Here is an 18,149-nt window from a genome sequence, read left to right as displayed (position 1 = left end):
GAGGGTGATCTTCAGCCTTCTTTCAAGTCAGCGGGGAATGTTTTTCATGTTCATCTTGCATATTCAGAGGCAAAGATGATGAGCTGTTGTGGAGTTATCCTGCAGCTGCTGCTCTGTTGTGCCTGATGAGTTCTGATTCGCAGCAATTGCTTTTGAGCCTTGCTTGTTCTTTACGTGTCTCTTCAGATAACATTTTATGGAGTATTTGAACAGAAGATAACTCAGTTCACTTAGATTTAATATGATGCACAGGCATGAAGTTGCCACCAGAAAATAGAGGAAAATCATCTTCTCTGTGGGTTTGGAAATATAACAGTCTACAGTATTGGGACATGGTTTTATGTCACATTTCACAAGACGTGGTATTTTGAAGCCATTGTACAATTTATAGAACAGAACAAGAAAAAATATTTCAAGTCCTATTTTTAAAATGAGGCTGATAAGGTAAGTGCACAGCAATCCACCATCTGTCTTTCTTGTATTTTTGTAAAGTTTCTGCTTGTGGTGTTTCTCTCTGTTTTCTCTGTAAGCAACATGAAAGACAACCAAGACTGAAGGGGTGGAGACCATGATTAATTGCAGAGCCCAAAGTCTGATGTGAGAGACAGGGAAAAAATGGTCAAAGCAGACATTTTCACAACCAGGCTGCTTGATGTTGCACTCAAATTCGTCATGTTCATGTTTCCAGATATTTTCTGCGGCAGCAACATAAACCAGTAAGCGGAACAGGAACACCACAGCTACCCAAATTCTTCCAATTCCTGTTGAGTATTTATTCACTCCACTCAGCAGATCACGTAGGAACACCCAGCTCATTTTTCTCATAAGGAAAGAAGGAAATGCTGTATTAAAGAAACACAAGATCAGAGAGATGCATCCTCTTGGGTGAAGTAGCTGAAACAATTTCAAATTATTAAGCATTTAGAAGTAATTTAATATTATTGAGCATTTAAATAAGAATAAGCCATTCTTATTTCTGATAACTTAATAATTCTGATACATTCTGAGGCTATTTAACAAAATTTATTAGCTGTTTAAATAATTTTGTCAATTAGGCTGAAGTCTAATTATTCTGTTAAGCTGTCCTTTGTAAGAAATGTGCCTGTTCTTCCTGAGTGTCTCCTGACTGTCAGGTAGGGCTTTCTCTGGCAAATTCAGGCCAACACTACCACTGAATTACACTCAACTTAGCCCTGCCAGTTATGCAAATACTACACACAGTCAAGTCAGATTTCACTTTCAAATTTATGCATAGGAGCCAAGTGTCCCATACTAAGCTGACTACAAAAATGCAAATTGATTGCTTTTTGTCTGTGGTCAACTTCTGGATAAACTTGTGCAATATTTTAAATAATTTCCTGCTTCACTGGATTTTATTTGTTGTATTTCTTACCATTACTCCCAAATATGTCTGCATATGTGTGTGTGTGTGTGTTACAGTTTCTTATCTGTACAAGTCTTCCCCTCTCCTGACTCTAGAACACTTCTTTTGGAAAAGCTGCCTAAGGAACCACTGGCAGTGAGATTTATCAGAGTCAAAAGAAGACCTGGTGTAGCCACCAAGAATATACAGTCACCTTTGCATCTGGCCCCATCTCCAGGTCTGACTGTGGGTATCAAGCTGATTTGCTCTGTAAGAGCAAAAAGTGGATGTATTCCCAGCACACAGAATGGCTGGAAAACATGAGGTGAGAAGGGAAATCAGAATCTGTGTTTTGTCATTTGATGTCCTCATCCCATCTTCTCCATCTTCTGCTCCTGCAAGTTCTGCCCAGCAGGAGAGAAAATGTACCCCTCTGTGGCTGCAGTGGCACACACAAATCCCACTGACACTGCCGTAGCTGCATGTACTGCTGATGGAATGAAAAAGTTCATCTGCTTGCAAGTTTGAGGAGTAATCAGGCCAGAGCATCACAAAGCTTCATGGAAAAGGTATTCAGGCATTAGAATGGGCTGCCCAGGGAGATGATGGGGTCACCATCACATCAAGGTGTTCTAGAAATGATTTGATTTAGTGCCATGGTCTAGTTGATGGGGTGGAACACTGGTCAAAGGTTGGACTCGATCTTGGAGGTCTTTTTTGAGCTACATGATTCTGTGATTCTATAAGGCTCAACACAGATGGGAAGCTCAGTGCTTCTTTTGCTGTCCCTCAGTTTTCCAGCCCTTCATGACCTCTGCCTATGGTCAGGCTTCTGCTGGGAAGTAAGGTTATTTGGATATTCCTGCATTGCTACCATTAGAGCTGAGCACTAGCTTGAGGAGCTGAAGGACACCTGCAGAAATTTATACATTCCTGATTTATACTGCCAAAAATGGTTACCAAGCTACTCCTTTATGCTGCAGATAAAAAAGATAACAGGGAAATACCAGCTTATCTCCTTTCAGACATATGCTCCTATGCTTTTAAATATGTTTGGCAACGTGGTTACTTTTTCATTAAAGAGCTATTTATGTCTTCCACGTCTGGAAACAGAGTTCAAGTAGAAGTTTAATAAAACTTTTGAAGACATGAGCTTCAGGGCTTTAATGCTTTCTAAATAAGCAACACACAGTCACAACAGTCTCAAAGGAGCTGAACAGCAAATATGAACACACCACTGTGTAATAAATCACAGGCAAGGAAACAAAGTATTCACTGAACAATGTTAGCATGTTCATTTGTATCTTGTGGATTAGCTGATCTCTGGAGATTTGAAGGAAAACCTCAAGAGACCTAAGGCTTTCTACGTGCACAAGGACTGTTGGAGGGTATCCTGAATTTTGTTGTTCCATAGAAGACAAGTGCAAGGGGGCTTTTGCTGATGGCCACTATAAGTGCACCATCCCTTTCTAATGTAAAAAGCCTGATTTTATCTATCAATCCATGGTTGGAGTTACACCAACCATGGTGTAAATCAGTTCTGAGCCTCCCAGTGAACAGAAATGAAAGACATGCTGGGTCACCAAGATCAGTGGGAACCAACAGTGGTGGAAATCAGGCCATGGTTATACCTAAATATAGATTGAGAAATTTACTCTTTTTCCCAAAGCTGAGCTGCTGTTTCCTTAACTGAGCAGCAAGAAGGATGGGAAAAGAACAACTTTACACTTCCTTTGCCAATCCCACAATGACAAGAACAATATAAAGCAGAATAAGAAGTCCTGACCAAAGAAAACAGGGATCAAGTTGATCAAGATGAAATTCCTGCAAAGCTAATTTGAAAGAGAGCAACACATTCTGTTACCTAGATGTTTAGTAACGAGGCATCAGGGATTCCACAGAACTGAAAGTGGTTCCTGGTCTGTATGCTCTGTTGAAGAGAAACTGAAATTTATTGAAGGGCTGCAGGGTAGGTCTTGTGGCCCACAGTGCTTCTGCAGCCAGAGGTCTGCAGAACTTTGGTTATTTCTTTTCCAGTTTTAGCCTTAAGTTGATAATGAGAAATGGCTGTAGAAAACAACCTTCAGCTTCAAACCTAAAGGGCCACAGAGCCTTTTTTGTGGTATTGTTTGTAACTAGCATAGTTCCCCTGTTCAAAGGAGCTGCAAGTGTGCTTTGGAAAGGTTATGTTTGCTTTATAACCACTGTTGCTATAGATGTGGATGTCAACTGATGCTTTTGCATCCTTTGAAGATACAATTAATTCACTGAAGCATTGCAAAGAAAGAACATATGGAATGGAAAAATAAAACAGACTTCAAAGACAAGGAGTTACTGAACAGGTAAACAAGAGAAAAATGATTTATGGGACAGCACAGGCACAAGACTGATGAGGGGTCAAGTTAGCTCAGGCTAGAGAAGACACATTAAGTGGGCTGTATAAAATTCAGAGGAAGGTGAGGATTCAGACAACAAAAAAAGAAAAATCATCTAGTGAGCGCATAGCTGGGCAGTAGAAAAAATATGGCAGTAGTATTTTGTAACACTTCAAGAAGTGGAAGTACACATGGCAGAAGATGCTGAGTAGTGTCAGGGCATGATGCTTTAGCAAAATTATATTCTCGCTAATCTAAGGACAAGAGAGGAAAAGTGATCCAAATCCTTACAGCCAAGGAGAGATTTCAGCCTTAGAATCTAGGGAAGATTCATTTTGTGCAGAAAGAAAGAAAGGGAGTCAAGAAGGGAAGCTAGCTAAAAAAAGTTGAGTAGATTGTGGGAAATGTAGATGACATCAATTTTGTCAGGGTAATGTCCAATGCTGAAGCTAAAAATGAAATTAATCAAAGTTTTTAAAAAGTTATAAAAGCATTAAAGGAGGACCTCTTTGGCACTGTGGACATACAGACCACAAAAGAGATTTGATCGCTACTGGGAATTACAAGGAAATTACATTAGAGAGTCTTAAACAGTAGAAGATAGGTTATTTGCACCAAGTACTCAAGGAAACATTAAATGGAGCAAGAAGTAAAAAACAGGGATTTGGGGTTAGATTTACTTCAACCCTCTGCTAAATACACACATGCACACTCCAGTTTGATCAAAAACTGAAGATTAGAAATATGTTGATTTGTTTTTCTCATTTCTAGCTGAAGTGTGAGTGATAAGCATGAAAACAAGATCTGTCAGTCAGGAAATAGAGCAAATAATCTCTCTTCCTCATCACATATATCCTTTATTCCCTATACGGGATTTAAACACCCTCAGCAACATACACATACACTTTGTCCTGCTCATGAAAGGCACAAATGACCAGAAGAGGCTTCCCACCCTTTTTCCATCACATGTATTAGTGACTTGATTTTCCCTCTTGGGGTTGGGCACGTGTTCTGCTGAGCAAACAGAGTAACCTGAATGCACCATTAACTTGTGAGTGTGCTGAATGTACTTTATTGAGTAAAGTGTTTGAATAATGCCATTGTTGTTGAATATATTAATCAAATATTAATTTCTGTCATTCACTGATGCCTACAGGTTGGCTAATGTGCATTGAGTAATACATCCATTGAAAAGCACAGTGCTCAGAGAATTACTTCACCTAGTTTTCAATCAGCTCTGCTAATTTAATTACTTTAAAAGCAGAAAAGGTATTTTCGTGTGGAGGAAAATGGCAGGCAGAAGGCAGTGATAGGAAAGTAAGAAAATGCAAGAACAAACTGAATAACTGGAGAGGAAGTAGGGAAGCATCCTAAGTGTTAGAGGCACAAAGGGCAGACAACTTGGAGCTCAAAGAGCTGGCAAATTACAGGAAGAAGGCACAGTATTTTGGGAAATGGAGATGGAACAGTGAGAAATAAAAGAAAGAACGCAAGCCTCTGAACAGTTGATCTATCAATTCTAATACAAGCAAGCTAAATTATCCTTGCAGTTTGAGAGATGGAAGAGCTCCTTTTTCTGATCTAAACATTGCTGGGGAGTGTTTGCTGCACCTACAACTTATCTTTATTTATTTGTTTGTTTGATTATTTATAACAGGAAGAAAGAACCATAAATAGGGACAAAAAATTATAAAGAAGAGAGCAGAAGTAGAAACCACAGAAGATACAGGACCATAAAAAAGCAGAGCTGGTAACAATCTTTAGAGTCCATTCTCCTTTATTTTTTACACTTTAATCAAAACATCATCACAGCCTTTTTTTTTTTTTTTTTTCCCAAATATTGAGGATCCTCCCAGTGTTATGAGGAAAAGAAAAAACAAGTACTGGCACAATGGTTTCCATAAACAACTAAACAAATAATGAAGCTTATCTTCAGGTGTTCCTTTAGTAACAGCATTTTGCCGTCATCTTTTCTGTTTGTTGATGTAAGGAGGCATGCATCCATTCTGTGGTTGCTGAGTCTGTTTCATGGACTGCCTACTGCTTCTTTACTGACTGCCTGAGGTGTGAGGTCCACAGGCTGAGAAACACCAATTTGCTTTGTTCTCTGGCCCTAAAAAGGCTTAGTTGTGCAGAAATTGTTCCTGGCAGTTTGGTCTATTCTTAAGTTGATGGAAGCTCCACTAGTCCCCTCAGCATGCTGCATATATTCCAGTGCTCTGCTAGAGAAGAGGAGGGATCAGGAAACCTCCTGGGAACACCAAGGAACAGTATCACTTGATTCAAAATCACATTACCAAGCTGCACATGCACCAGCTGTGCAAACTATTGCACATCTGCAATAGGAGCTGAAAAACTCTTGCTACAAGTCACTAACCTTGCAAGGACTTTGCTTCTTTTCAGTGGTGAGAGTGCCACGGTGATCTCCACGTCCTTATGAGAGAGTCAGCAAGAGAAAACAGAAGACATTAAAATTAACTTTGCCTTCTTCAGCCAACTCACCTCTTTTTATAAAATAAGTAAAGCTATAACATTATTATTGTAGTGACACTCATTTTTTAAGCTCTTCAAAAACAAGCCAGGTAGAGCCTGACAACCCATGAGCAAACACAGCCCACCCAGGTCTGTGTCCTGGCCAAGCTGTTCACTTCTGAACAGCCATGACCACTGCTAGTCATTGGTAGTGCAGCAAAGCCCATGGTTCTAAGGCTGATGTGAGCCAAAATTTTCCATCTATTTCATCCTTCAGGTGCTTTCAGAGGAAGGAGAGTCCCCCAGATGGCAGAGATAAACTGGCAATAGCTTGGTCTTCTCATGCACAGACAAAAAGTAGACACTGTAGACACTTTAGAATTAAATTCATTGAATTGAACCCTTCATTAACATGTAATGAGAATGGGGATCCTCTCCTACAAACATTGTCAAACTAGACAGAGAAAACATGTGCTATCAAGGCGCAGAAATGGTTTATCCAGCATCACTCAGCACATCAGAGGCAGAGCTAAGAAAAGAACCATGGTCTTTCATAGCCCAGCCCCTCGCTTTCACCTGCCTTAGCTTGCTGATTCTAGCCTCTCACTGTTCTATGCCTATTATTAGCTTTTAACTCCTTGGAGCAAGAAATAAGCTCTTTGGTCCACTGGAAGAGAACCATCTAACTACTGTGATATTAAAAGAAGAAATAAATAGGGCTTAAACTAGATATGTGGTATGTAAAGACATTAGCCTAGATACTTATTTGTCAGCCAACTACAGGAAGGAAAAGGAAACACTGGATGGAAGAGAGCTTAGCTGGTCATTTAGTACAATACTGGAGCTGTTTGGTTTGGCTTTTACATCTGACTTTCACATGGGTTTCTGCAGCTTGGGATAAAACTCCTTTTTTTTCCTGTGCTTCAGGATCTTAGTTGCCAAACATTCACTTTCCTGAAAATACAACTTCTAAACTATGGCAAAATCCCATCTTGTTTTGTATTTAGGGAAACCACAAACATCACTTTAAAAAACAGCAGCTGCTGAGTGTGATGCTTTGCCAGCTGCTAATTGCTGTGGTCTCTTCTCTGCACCAATGAATGGGTTTTGAGAGGGCAGAAACAGTTCACTGTTTTCTTTGTTACTTGGTAAATTATGTCTTTTTAAAAAATTAAGCTCAGAAGTAGCCAAAATTACTTAATTATTTTAAAGTGATGATATTCCTATCTCAACTACATGACTACAACTTCATTTCTCACCACCTTCGTGCCAAACAGATAACCCATCTCTACCATGCTCTCCTGATGTAAACAAAAATCTCCATAGCAAATGATCTTCAACATTAATAAATATTATTACTCTATTCAGGCTACTGTTACTATTGTCACACTTTAGTCAATTTGTAAAATAATACAAAGAATTGACAAAGACAAAAGATTTCCACTTGGACAAGCAGTTTTCACTGGCCACATCACAGAGATTTTAAATCTGTAATATTATGAAGTACTGCAATAATGCAACAAACAGAGGATTATGTCCATGGTTTATGTTGGCTGATGGAACACTTGCATGAGGCTACTATCAATCCTATTTAATATTAGAAGATTAACTTCTCATTCAGTGAAACTGTATTTTATAACAAGAAAATCGAACTTACCTGTGTCTCAGTGAATGATTACAGCTGAATCCCAGCTCTCTAGTGGAATTAAGAATCAACAGTTCATTTCTGAGAAAGGGAGTTACTCTTTTATGCCTGGAAATGGAAACTGCTTATCTCCTAGGTAATACAAACTAAATTAGTGCAACCTGATCATCTCTGTTGGCACACTGCTCAAACCAGAACCATAAAACATCTTGTATCATCAGAAAGATATGAGGAAACTGGCATTTATTTGAAGTTTTAGAACCTATCTTTATCTTTTAAGCACTCATTGGCATCAGTTCAGATGCTGCACTCTGTGTTTTCACAGTAGCACACTAGCACAGCCTGAAGACATATGCTGTGAGCCTTAACTCACATCATTTGCTCTTTGACATTTTACATGAGATTTGCATGTTGTGTTCTCCTGGGCAAGTCAGCTGTCCACAAAACACACATATTCTTTCAGGCACACATGACTCCCAAAAATACATTACACAAATACTCAGAAAAGCCTTTCTCTTATAATTTTAGCGTACAGTGGTTTTCCCAAGCAAGTGAAGCCTGGGTTTTGTTACTGAAATGTTTTTTGATTACTGCACATGCTAATCAGTTCCCAGCTGAACCACTCCCCACCAGGAAGCCTATACTTTTACTTTCAATAACTAAACAATAGAATAAGTGTTTGTGTCCTGCCTTATGCATCTCATATCAGGGCTTTGGTGGCCATTTTACCTGGGATGTGGCTGTTCTGCTGAGTAACATTGCAAAATAGGCAGAAAGACTGAACTCCTTGCCTCTTCAATGAATTATTTACACTATAATTTATTCATAGTATAATTTAATTAGCTTAAACTTACTGTGGCTTTTATCTCAGAATTACATGTGAATGTCTGGTAGTTCTATAGAGAGGAAACTATCACATAATTTCCACACGTGCCAGAACCTGCACCTTGGTACTCTCTCTCCCCAGTGAAGCTGATGCCTTCAGAGGCACTAAAGGTGCCAGAGCTTGGAGCTGGATTGCAGGTAATGTAAAGCTCCCCAGATATCTGCTGGCAGCTCATCACGGCAGAGAGCAGGCAGTCTAGGAAGTTCTGGAGTGTGTGGAAGGTAACACCCTGACACAGCTGGTAAGGGAGCCTGCTGGGGCAGTGCTCTGCTAGACCTGCTCCTTGCTGACAGAGAAGGGCTGGTGGGAGGTGTGGTGGTCAGTGGCCAAATTTGGCACAGCAACCATAAAATAATAATTTCTGATCCTTGGTGAAGTAAGGAAGGGAGATCAGCAAAGCTTCTACCTTGGACTTCCAGATCTTGGACTTCAGTCTGTTCAGGACACGTGTTCACAAAGTCCCTTAGGAAACAGCCCTTAAAAACAAAGGGATCCATGAAGGTTGGACATACTTTAAGAAGGAAATCTTAAAGGTACAGGAGCAGGCCATTTCCATGTGCTGGAAGATCAGCTGCTGTGGAAGAAAACCAGCCTGACTGAATAAGAAGCTTTTACTGAAACTCAAGGGAAAACAGAGTTTATGACCTTTGGAAGAAGGGGCAGGAAACTCAGGAAGTGCACAAGGACGTCATTAGGTCATAAAGAGTGAAAATAAGAAAGGCAAAAGCTCAGCTAGAATTTTATTTGGCCACTGCTGTGAAAGATAATAAAAAGTGGTTTTATAAATACAGTAACAACATAAAAAGGGCCAAGAAAAATACCATCTCTTATTGGTTGCAGAGGGGAACACTATAACCAAAGATGAGGAGAAGGCTGCAGTACTTGATGCCTTCTTTGCTTCAGTCTTCAACAGAAAGACCAGTGATCCTCAAGGCAACCAGCCCCCTGAGCTAGTAGTCAGGGACAGGGAGCAGAATAGACCCCCTGCACTCCAAGAGGAAGTAGCTGGTGGACTGCTGAGCTATTTGGCCCCTCACAAGTCTGTGGGACCAGATAGAATACATCCCAAGGTAGTGAGGGAGCTGAAAAGCTGGCCAAGCCCCTCTCCATCATTTATCATGAGCCCTAGCTAATTCGGGAGGTCCCAGTGGGATGGAGGTTGGCCAGTGTGACTCATCTACAAGAACGGGTGGAAGGGGGATCCAGGAAACTACAGGCCAATCAGCTTGATCTCAGTGCTGGAGAGGGTTATGGAACAGAACATTTTGAGGGCTATCATGTAGCATATACAGGACAACCCAGCCAGTCTGGGGGTAGGGAAGACAGGTTCTACCTGACAAACTTAATTTCCTCTTATGATCAGGTGACCCACCCAGTGGATGAGGGAAAGGCTGTGGATGTTGCCTATCTGACCTTCAGCATAGCCTTTTAGACCGTTTCCCAGGGCATTCTCCTGGAAAAGCTGGCAGCCCATGGCTTGGACAGATACACTCCTCTCCAGGTTTAAAACTGGCTGAGTGGACAGGTCCAGAGAATGGTGGTGAATGGTTCTGCATCCATTTGGCATCCAGTCACTAATGGTGTCCCAGAGGGAACAGTATCAGGGCCAGCCCTGCTTAACATCTTCACCAATGATTTGAACAAGGGTATAGAATGCACCCTTCAGTAAGGTTGTGGATGACATTAAGTTGAGTGGGAGTGTTGAGGCCCTCCACTTGAGGGCAGGATGGATCTGCAGAGAAATCTGGACAAGCTGGATCAATGGGCTAAGGCAAATTTTATAAGGTTCAAATCAACACTTCCATCCCTGGAAGTGTTAAAGAAATGACTGGACATGGCAGTTAGTGCTATGGTTTAATTGGCATGGCAGTGTTCAGCCAAACACTGAATTAATATATCACAGAAACCAGAAGGGATTACAAGGATCATCAAGTCCAACTCTTAAGTAATTGGCCCATACAGAGATTGAAGCCACACTGCAGTGTTATCAGCACCATGTTCTAACCAGCTGAGCTCCTCTCAGGGTCAGTGATCTGGTGGTCTTTTCTAACCTTAATGATTCTATTATTCTATGTGGTGGTATTTATATATTGAAAGACAACTGTAAGGTGCAGAAAATCTGCAGAGTTCCAGAATACTGTGTGTCAGATTCCCTTACAACAGAGTTTGTTCTGTTGAAACAGTGAAATTTCTACCCTCTGTAGTCTTCTTAGGAGCTGTGTTCCCTACCTGAGATTAGAAAGAGTGCCTACCTTAGGCTTTTAGGTGCCTACCTTAGGCTTTTAGGTGCCTACCTTAGGATTTTAAATTCTCACACCTTAAACTAATTGGGAGTCCTGGTGTCAGAGGCAGAGGTTAGTCCTGGTCTGTGCTTCCACTTCCAACTGCCTTCCCAACTGCATTGCCCTGCTTACATTGGACTGTCTTGCTCATCCAACTGAAAAACAAACTTTATTCTTTTTTCTTTTCTGGAAATGGACCAGGGAACAAAGTTGGCATACTCCAAGGCTGAGCAATTATGACATTGCATGCAAAGAAGTCCAGAGCAATTACAAGTGAAAAAAGGTCTCCCCTTGCCCTTCCTTTTTGGAGAAGCAGTCTTAGCTCAAATTTGTCTTTAAATCCCACTGTAAGGTATCTGGCTGTATATTGAGAAAATTCAGTGCTACACATGTTTCTCTGCTCTTCTTTTGTAGTAGGAAATAAACTTTTTCTTTCTAGAGGGGATGCTTTGAGTTTTTATATTCTGTTCCCAGTCAGAACCAATTTGCCCACTCAAAATGAAAGTAGAACCAAATAAAGTGCTTTTTTCTTTCCATACTGAATTCAATTGAAAAAGATTTACAAGCTTGATCAGTGTTTGAAGAATAACAATTGCTTTAATCTTTGCTGGAAAGCACGGCTGGATGATTTGTTTTGTCTCGCAGAGACATAGCTGGCTAACAAGCATTATAGAAAATAGTCACATAATGTTATGAAACCCGGAAGAGTCTTGGTTTTAAAACGCATATTGCCTTAAAACTCTTTTGGATTGTCCCAAACAATGGTGGTAGGGTCCCAAAACAACAGTGGTAGTGTCCCAAACAGGGCATGCTGCTGTCTGAAAACAGCTTTCTTTCAATGTGAGCAACACAAAAGAGGAAAAGCTGCTGAAAATCAGCATAAGGACTCTTGAGACTGACATGAGCAGGGCAACAACCACACAGAAAACCCACAATACCCTCAATGCTACCCCTGTCTAGCTGGTCTGTTTGTTTCTTGTGCATTTATGTCCTTAATATGGCCACACTGTTTCACATGCCTCAGTGCAACAATGATTATTCTCATTATTACCTTTGAGCAAGGAGGAAAAAAGTACTTCTAATTACTAATTTTTTGCTTTCCCTTCTCCCCCAGATTTGTTCAGCACAAAACAAACAAACAAAAAAAATCCCAGTTTTCAACTCCAATTAAAATACTGTGAAACTCATGGTGCCTAAAACATTTTAAAATCATTTTAAAAGGTGAATTTCACATCCATGTATCAAAACTCTAACAAACATATGATGGTAGTTGCCCCTCTCACTACAAGTCATACCAGTGCTGAAGTACCAGTGTAGTTGCAAAAAGAATTTTTCTGCCCACAACAGCTCTGTAACTATGTCTCTAAAGCAAGGATAAACTTATCAGTACCTTGAGGCACCCTATCTTTATTCTGAAGGCAATGTGAAGCTCTGTTCTTGTGCAGTACTTGAAATAAGCAGGAGCTGTGAGGTCAGTCAGCAAGGGCAGGAGGCACAGTGCTGCTCCCCAGACCGTGCCAGGCTGGTTGTCGCATGCTAACCATGTCTGCGGGGCACAGCACCGGCTTTGCTCTGTTCTCTACAGAGGCTCTTCTGCAGCTCAAATGATAAGGGCATGTGAGCCTCAAGAAAAGCAGATATTGCTGTTAGGTTGTGAATGGCTAGGGCACGAAGCACAATACTGAATGCAGAATCCCAAAGGAATTTAGCTGAAAGGAAAATAAATCTCAGTAACAGGCTCAGGTTTAGAAAAGAAGGGGGTTTTGTGTGATTTCTTTTCAGGAGAGATACTCGGCTATTAAGAGGACTGGTGACTCAGAAATGCCACAGATGTTTACTATTCTACACTTTTATAGAGCCTCTCCTATAAAACATACCAAACAACTTCATAAGCCTTAATGGATTGAATGTTTCAACATCCTTTTGGGTCAGATGATAGCAACATAATATTCACATACACTTTCCCACAGCCATAAAGCAAAACTAAAAACAGCAAGCAGTCCAAGCTTTTCATCACTGCACAGTTAATCGGGTTACTTGGCATAAGTTTAACATATGCCAAGTACCAGCGTTCACATCAAAGCCTAAGCCCATTTCTACATCCCTCTCTGCTTCTCTTTTTACACACAAAGCCTTATCCCACAGCTCTTCATATGGAGAATATATTCTCTTCAACCAGTGGTGTTTTTTGTCTAGTGTAGGATCTTCCCCTGTCAGTGATGTCCTTTACCTATACCTGTCCTTTATAAGATGGGAAGTGCTAGAGAACTAGCAGCAACCTAACAATCCTTGCCACCAATATATTGCAAATCTGTTCTGGCATAAACCCATCCTACCAAAATCTGGAAAAAACTGTCATGACCCTGGCTGACTTTGGATCAGAAGTTTTATCTGCATGGGTGGTGTAACTGCTGGGAAGGGGTACATGGGTCAGTAAGTGAGTACACTTTCTCTCTGTTGATGTAATTCTTTTGGCTTCCAAAATGTGGGGGAAAAAATTGCTTGGAAGCTGTATGCAGAACATCTCTTGTATTGCAGTAAAAAAATTCCCCTTCCCCTCAAGAAAACCAAGCTACCTTCAAAAACCAAGCCCTTGCAAAAAACTCGTATTGGCTTCTTTCAATTAGACAAACATGAAAACAAATTCAAGCAGCTTCATTCAGATTTTCTACTCAATAGTTTCCAAACAAAATCAGCTGCATGGCATCTGCCACCAAAACAATAGCTACCAGATTAGCAGATGGTATGCTGTGAATTAATTGTTGACACAAACCCCAGACATAGCACTCAATCCTCTCTTGACACCTAAACTTATTTCCTTATTATTTTTCTCACCTCATTTTATTTGCTTACAACAAGAAAAAAAAAATTTAGATATTCCATCTGGATTTAGATGTGAAAAGTTAATCTGGAATTTATTATTACTCTGCCGTCTTTCAAAACAAAACCAAAAAAAAAAGCAGTTTGATTACTGCAGAATAAAAACATGGAACAGGAAGCTTGTGAGCCCAGACACCTCTACATTTCATAGAATCACAGAATCATTAAGGTTGGAAATAACTTCTAAGATTACCAAGTCCCACTGTACACCTAGGGTCACTGTTAGGGGACTTCAGCATCTCTCTTACAAAAAATAAAGGCTGAGGGAGCAGGGCCTGCTCAGCCTTGAGACGATTTAACTGCAAGGGGGCCTGAAGAGCATCTGCCAGTGCCCGGGGGGAGGCTGTGGAGAGGATGAAGGCAGGACTGTGACCGTGCCCGGGTGCTAGCAGCGGGCTCAGCTGAAGGGCCCGTCTGATGCAGCCAGCTCCTTCTGTCTCCTACTTATTATTTTTGAATGCTGCGCTGTCCTCTGTGCTCTTCACTTTATAAAGCACATTAAGGTGCTAGAGTGTGGCCACCAAACAGCAAGAAGGCTCTTTAAAGTTCTAGGAAATGTGTCTTATGAGGAACAGCTGAGGGAGCTGGAGTTGTTTATTCTCAAGAAGAGGAGCCTGAGGGGACTTTTGTCCCTCTCCACAATTCCGTGAAGAAAGTTCTCGGGGCTGGTCTCTTCTGCCGTGTCTGCAGTGACTGGACTATTGGGAATAGCCTTGAACTGAGAGAGGGGACGTTTAGATTAAACATCAGAAAAAATATCTTTTTGCTGTTAGGGTGTTTAGGCGTTGAAATATTTCCCAGGGACGTGGTGGAGTCACCATCCCTGCAGGTGTTCACGAGGCCTCTGGATCTAGCGCTGGGTGATTTAGTGGTAGAGTCGGGCGGACGGTTGTCCTGGATGACCCGCAAAGTCTCTTCCAGCCGGGACAGCTCCACGCCCCGGGCGCACCAGCGGCCGCGCTCCCGCCGCCGCCTCACGCCTGAGGGGCGGGGCCCGCGCCGCCGCCCGCCGCCCGGCAGGGGGCGCCAGCGCGCAGGCGCAGCCGCGCCGCGGCCGCCCCGCAGGAGGCGCGGCTGGCGGCGGGCGGTGAGTAGCGGGGGGGCGGCGGCGCGGCGTGGGCGCTGCGCCTTCCCTTCGCCTTCCCTTCGCCTTCCCTTCGCCTTCCCTTCGCCTTCCCTTCGCCTTCCCTTCGCCTTCCTTCCCTTCGGCGCTCCGGGACGGGGCTCCGGTGTCCCGGGAGCTCCTGCTGGGCTCTTCCCGGCTGAGGCCAAACTGCCCCCTTCGTCCCGGGGGCGGCGCCAGGAGCCCCTCGCCGCCCGGAGTGGGGTTGTGCGGCAGCCCTTGCGCTGCCGTTGCCTTCCCAGGGGATTCCCAGCGCCGTGGCCCCTCTGCCCCTCAGTAATCAGGGGTAGCCAGGGCAGTGTTTTTCCACTCTTGCTCATGTGCTCATAGAATGGTTTGGGTTTCAAAGTGTTGGGGAAGATGAAATAGGACCTTAAAAATGATCTCGTTTCAGGCCCGTGCCAGGAGCAGGGACACCTTCCACAAGACCAGGGTGCTCGTAAGCCCCATTCAGCCTGGCCTTGAACACTTCCAGGGATGTGGATTCCACATCCACAGCTTCTCTGGGCATCCTGTTCCAGTGCCTCACTACCCCCAGAATAAGGAATTCCTTGCATATTCTAAGTAGCTTAAATTTCCCCTCTTTCATTTTGAACCCGAGGCATTTGCAGTGTGCCTTGTGAGTGCAAAAGTGAGACCCGAGTGCTGGGCCTGGGTGGGTGGCTAAAGTGACTGCACTACAGTGGTGCTTGGGCTGGCCTGTCATGTACAAGTTTTATAAAAAATAATTTTTTTTCCTAGGATTGTCTTTTTAGCCAGTGGTCTGAAGACTGATGCTGTTTGGTCCACAGGCAGCTAAAGCATTAGCCAAAGGCAAGTGAAAAACCCTAAGCCCATCAACAGGAGAATTAGATTTGCTATATGAAGATGTAATTCTCCTAAAGTTAATTTTAGTATCCACACAATTAACAAGATTGAAAATCAGTGTGCTTAAGCTGGGAATGTTAGGTGACACTGGAGGTAATCAGTAATATTTACACCAGCTAAAATTGATGTTGTAAGACAAACTGAGTGTGAATTTGCATTCAGTGAATGTAGCTCTTCCAGTTTTTTTACAGAAATTACACCTGATTTTCTTTCTACTTCTAGGAAGTACTCAACATTAAGTAACATGTCTTCCACCAAACCTCCAAATGAAAATGAAACACCCAAAGAGAGAAAACCAGGGTTGAGGAGTGTTCAGACAACTATGCTTTTCCGAGCTGTGAACCCAGAGCTTTTCATTAAACCTGTAAGACAGTCGTTATGAGAGAAACTAAATATGCTTGAAGAGATACAGTTGCTTTAAAGTGATCATTACAATTCTCCGTGCATTATATAATCCTCTTGTTACGCAAACCAAACAGTAATGTAACTAAAAATATTTTTACTTTTTTCCACTTTTGATTGTGGAGAACGCAGAACATTACATTGCTTATTGCAGCTTTTATTTCATTGCTATATTGTCTGATTCTTTTGTACCTAGCCAAGTTGCTTTCAGAAAGACCTGTCTAGACGTATATTACCCATGTAACTTGACAGGTTAAATAATATTATTATTAAGTAATAAAAACAGCAGGAGTTGGTTTTAATATTTAGAAGGGAACAAATCATAGAATGCAAACTTTCTTGGTATGAAGTGAATTGATTTTTGATAGCTTTTCAATATTTTGGGTTTTCCTTTTTCTTGCTTTTATAATTAAGTTGATGATACTCAGGTTTTATTTGCATAAACCAAAAATTGATGAAATTTTGTGCATATAATAAGTATAGATTTAATATCATAAGAGTAGATTTTGTGATAAGAATACAAAATATGGTTTAGAGGATTGTAATCAAGCATCACCAGAGTGCATTGTCCCAGTAGTATATCCAGATGAATTCTGTAAAAAATTTGTAGTGGAGACCTTCAGTAATTGGTTTTGTCTGGTTCATTCATACTCAATCAGCATTTCCAATCAGCAAAATAGAGAGTACTGGCAATGTGCTGTTCTGTCTCCAGAAAGAATCTTCTTTTCCAAAGGGAATTCCTTTTGCTGTCAGAAAATTCAGTCTGCAAGAGGGCAGTGATGATTTTTTGCAGATAATACAATAGCGAATTGTTCAGTTTCTAAGCTGAGATAGACGAATGTTTGAGTTTAATGAAAAATGTTTTGACTAAAAACATTTACCCCATTTTTTTCTTGTCAGAACAAACCTGTGATGGTGTTTGGACTGATAGCAATTAGCCTCTGTGTGGCTTACCTTGGTTATTTGCATGCAACAGCAGAGAATAAAAAGGACCTCTATGAAGCAATCGACAGTGAGGGGTCCAGATACATGAGGAGGAAAACTTCCAAGTGGGACTGAAAATGTAAGAAAGGAAATGAGTAAATCATTCACAGAACCTTTCAAGGCAACTACTGTTTTTTTTCTCTTTCTTTTGAAATAATGGATAAATGTCTCTCTTGCTGTTTAGTCCAAGTTCCTTTATAAAATGCTGTGCCTGTACAAATAAACTGCAGTAAAGATACATATGAAAATAAAAGTGATTTTAAGAATTGCCCTCTATGTCATTGTCAGAAGATATGAAATCACTTTGGACCTCCAATCAGTACTGGTAAATGCCTTAGAAACTGATATGATAGTTCAGTTTCTCTTCTCTTTGATTAAATGAAGTCAGGATTTTATCTTTTTTTTAAATTTTTTTAACAGAATGAGTAATACTTTGTGAAAAGAAAAGTAGATATCTTGCTCTCTTGATAACAGTGGTGCAAGTAAACTAATTTTAAGGCAAGGAAGATCTGATAAAACAATTGGTGAAGAGTTTTATTTCGTAAAGGAAACTGTAAAATACTGGCCAAAATAGTCCTTGGATGTGTAATATACTCTTCCTTACAAATAAAAAAGGTAAATCAGTAACTACATAAAGGAGAAAAAGTGAAACTAGTGTTCTGTTAAGAGAAAGGTAGGAAGAGCTCAGCCGTTATCTTTCCTGTTTGGCATCCTATGACAGATCATTATGCTGGCATCAGCCTGCCATTTGATAGCTTTAGCTCCAGCTTGGCCAGAGTTTGTGTAATATTCTTGAATAGTCAGCAGGACTAGTTTAATTTCAACTGCATTCAAAATTTAATTTCTCTATATTGCAAAGTACATTATATG

At 41.2% G+C, this 18,149-nt stretch overlaps 2 protein-coding genes across 2 annotated transcripts; one reads left to right on the top strand and one right to left on the bottom strand.

The window, feature by feature from the left end:
- Positions 1–5: 5 nt before the first annotated feature.
- GJB7 (gap junction protein beta 7) lies at positions 6–816 on the bottom strand. The gene has a single exon (XM_021545839.3). The coding sequence runs from the start codon at positions 814–816 to the stop codon at positions 64–66; it is 753 nt and encodes a 250-aa protein (XP_021401514.3). The 3' UTR covers positions 6–63.
- Positions 817–14,939: 14,123 nt separating this feature from the next.
- On the top strand, positions 14,940–17,555 carry SMIM8 (small integral membrane protein 8). Its single transcript, XM_021545799.3, has 4 exons — positions 14,940–14,990; positions 15,768–15,839; positions 16,116–16,257; positions 17,196–17,555. The coding sequence occupies exons 3-4, from the start codon at positions 16,138–16,140 to the stop codon at positions 17,352–17,354; spliced, it is 279 nt and encodes a 92-aa protein (XP_021401474.2). The 5' UTR covers positions 14,940–14,990; positions 15,768–15,839; positions 16,116–16,137; the 3' UTR covers positions 17,355–17,555.
- The last annotated feature ends 594 nt before the right edge of the window (positions 17,556–18,149 follow it).

The sequence above is a fragment of the Lonchura striata genome, chromosome 3 (assembly GCF_046129695.1).
Source record: "Lonchura striata isolate bLonStr1 chromosome 3, bLonStr1.mat, whole genome shotgun sequence".
In the NCBI taxonomy this organism is placed as follows: domain Eukaryota; kingdom Metazoa; phylum Chordata; class Aves; order Passeriformes; family Estrildidae; genus Lonchura; species Lonchura striata.
The sequence above is the reverse complement of the archived record's forward strand: the minus strand, read 5'-3'. Positions and strand labels throughout refer to the sequence as shown.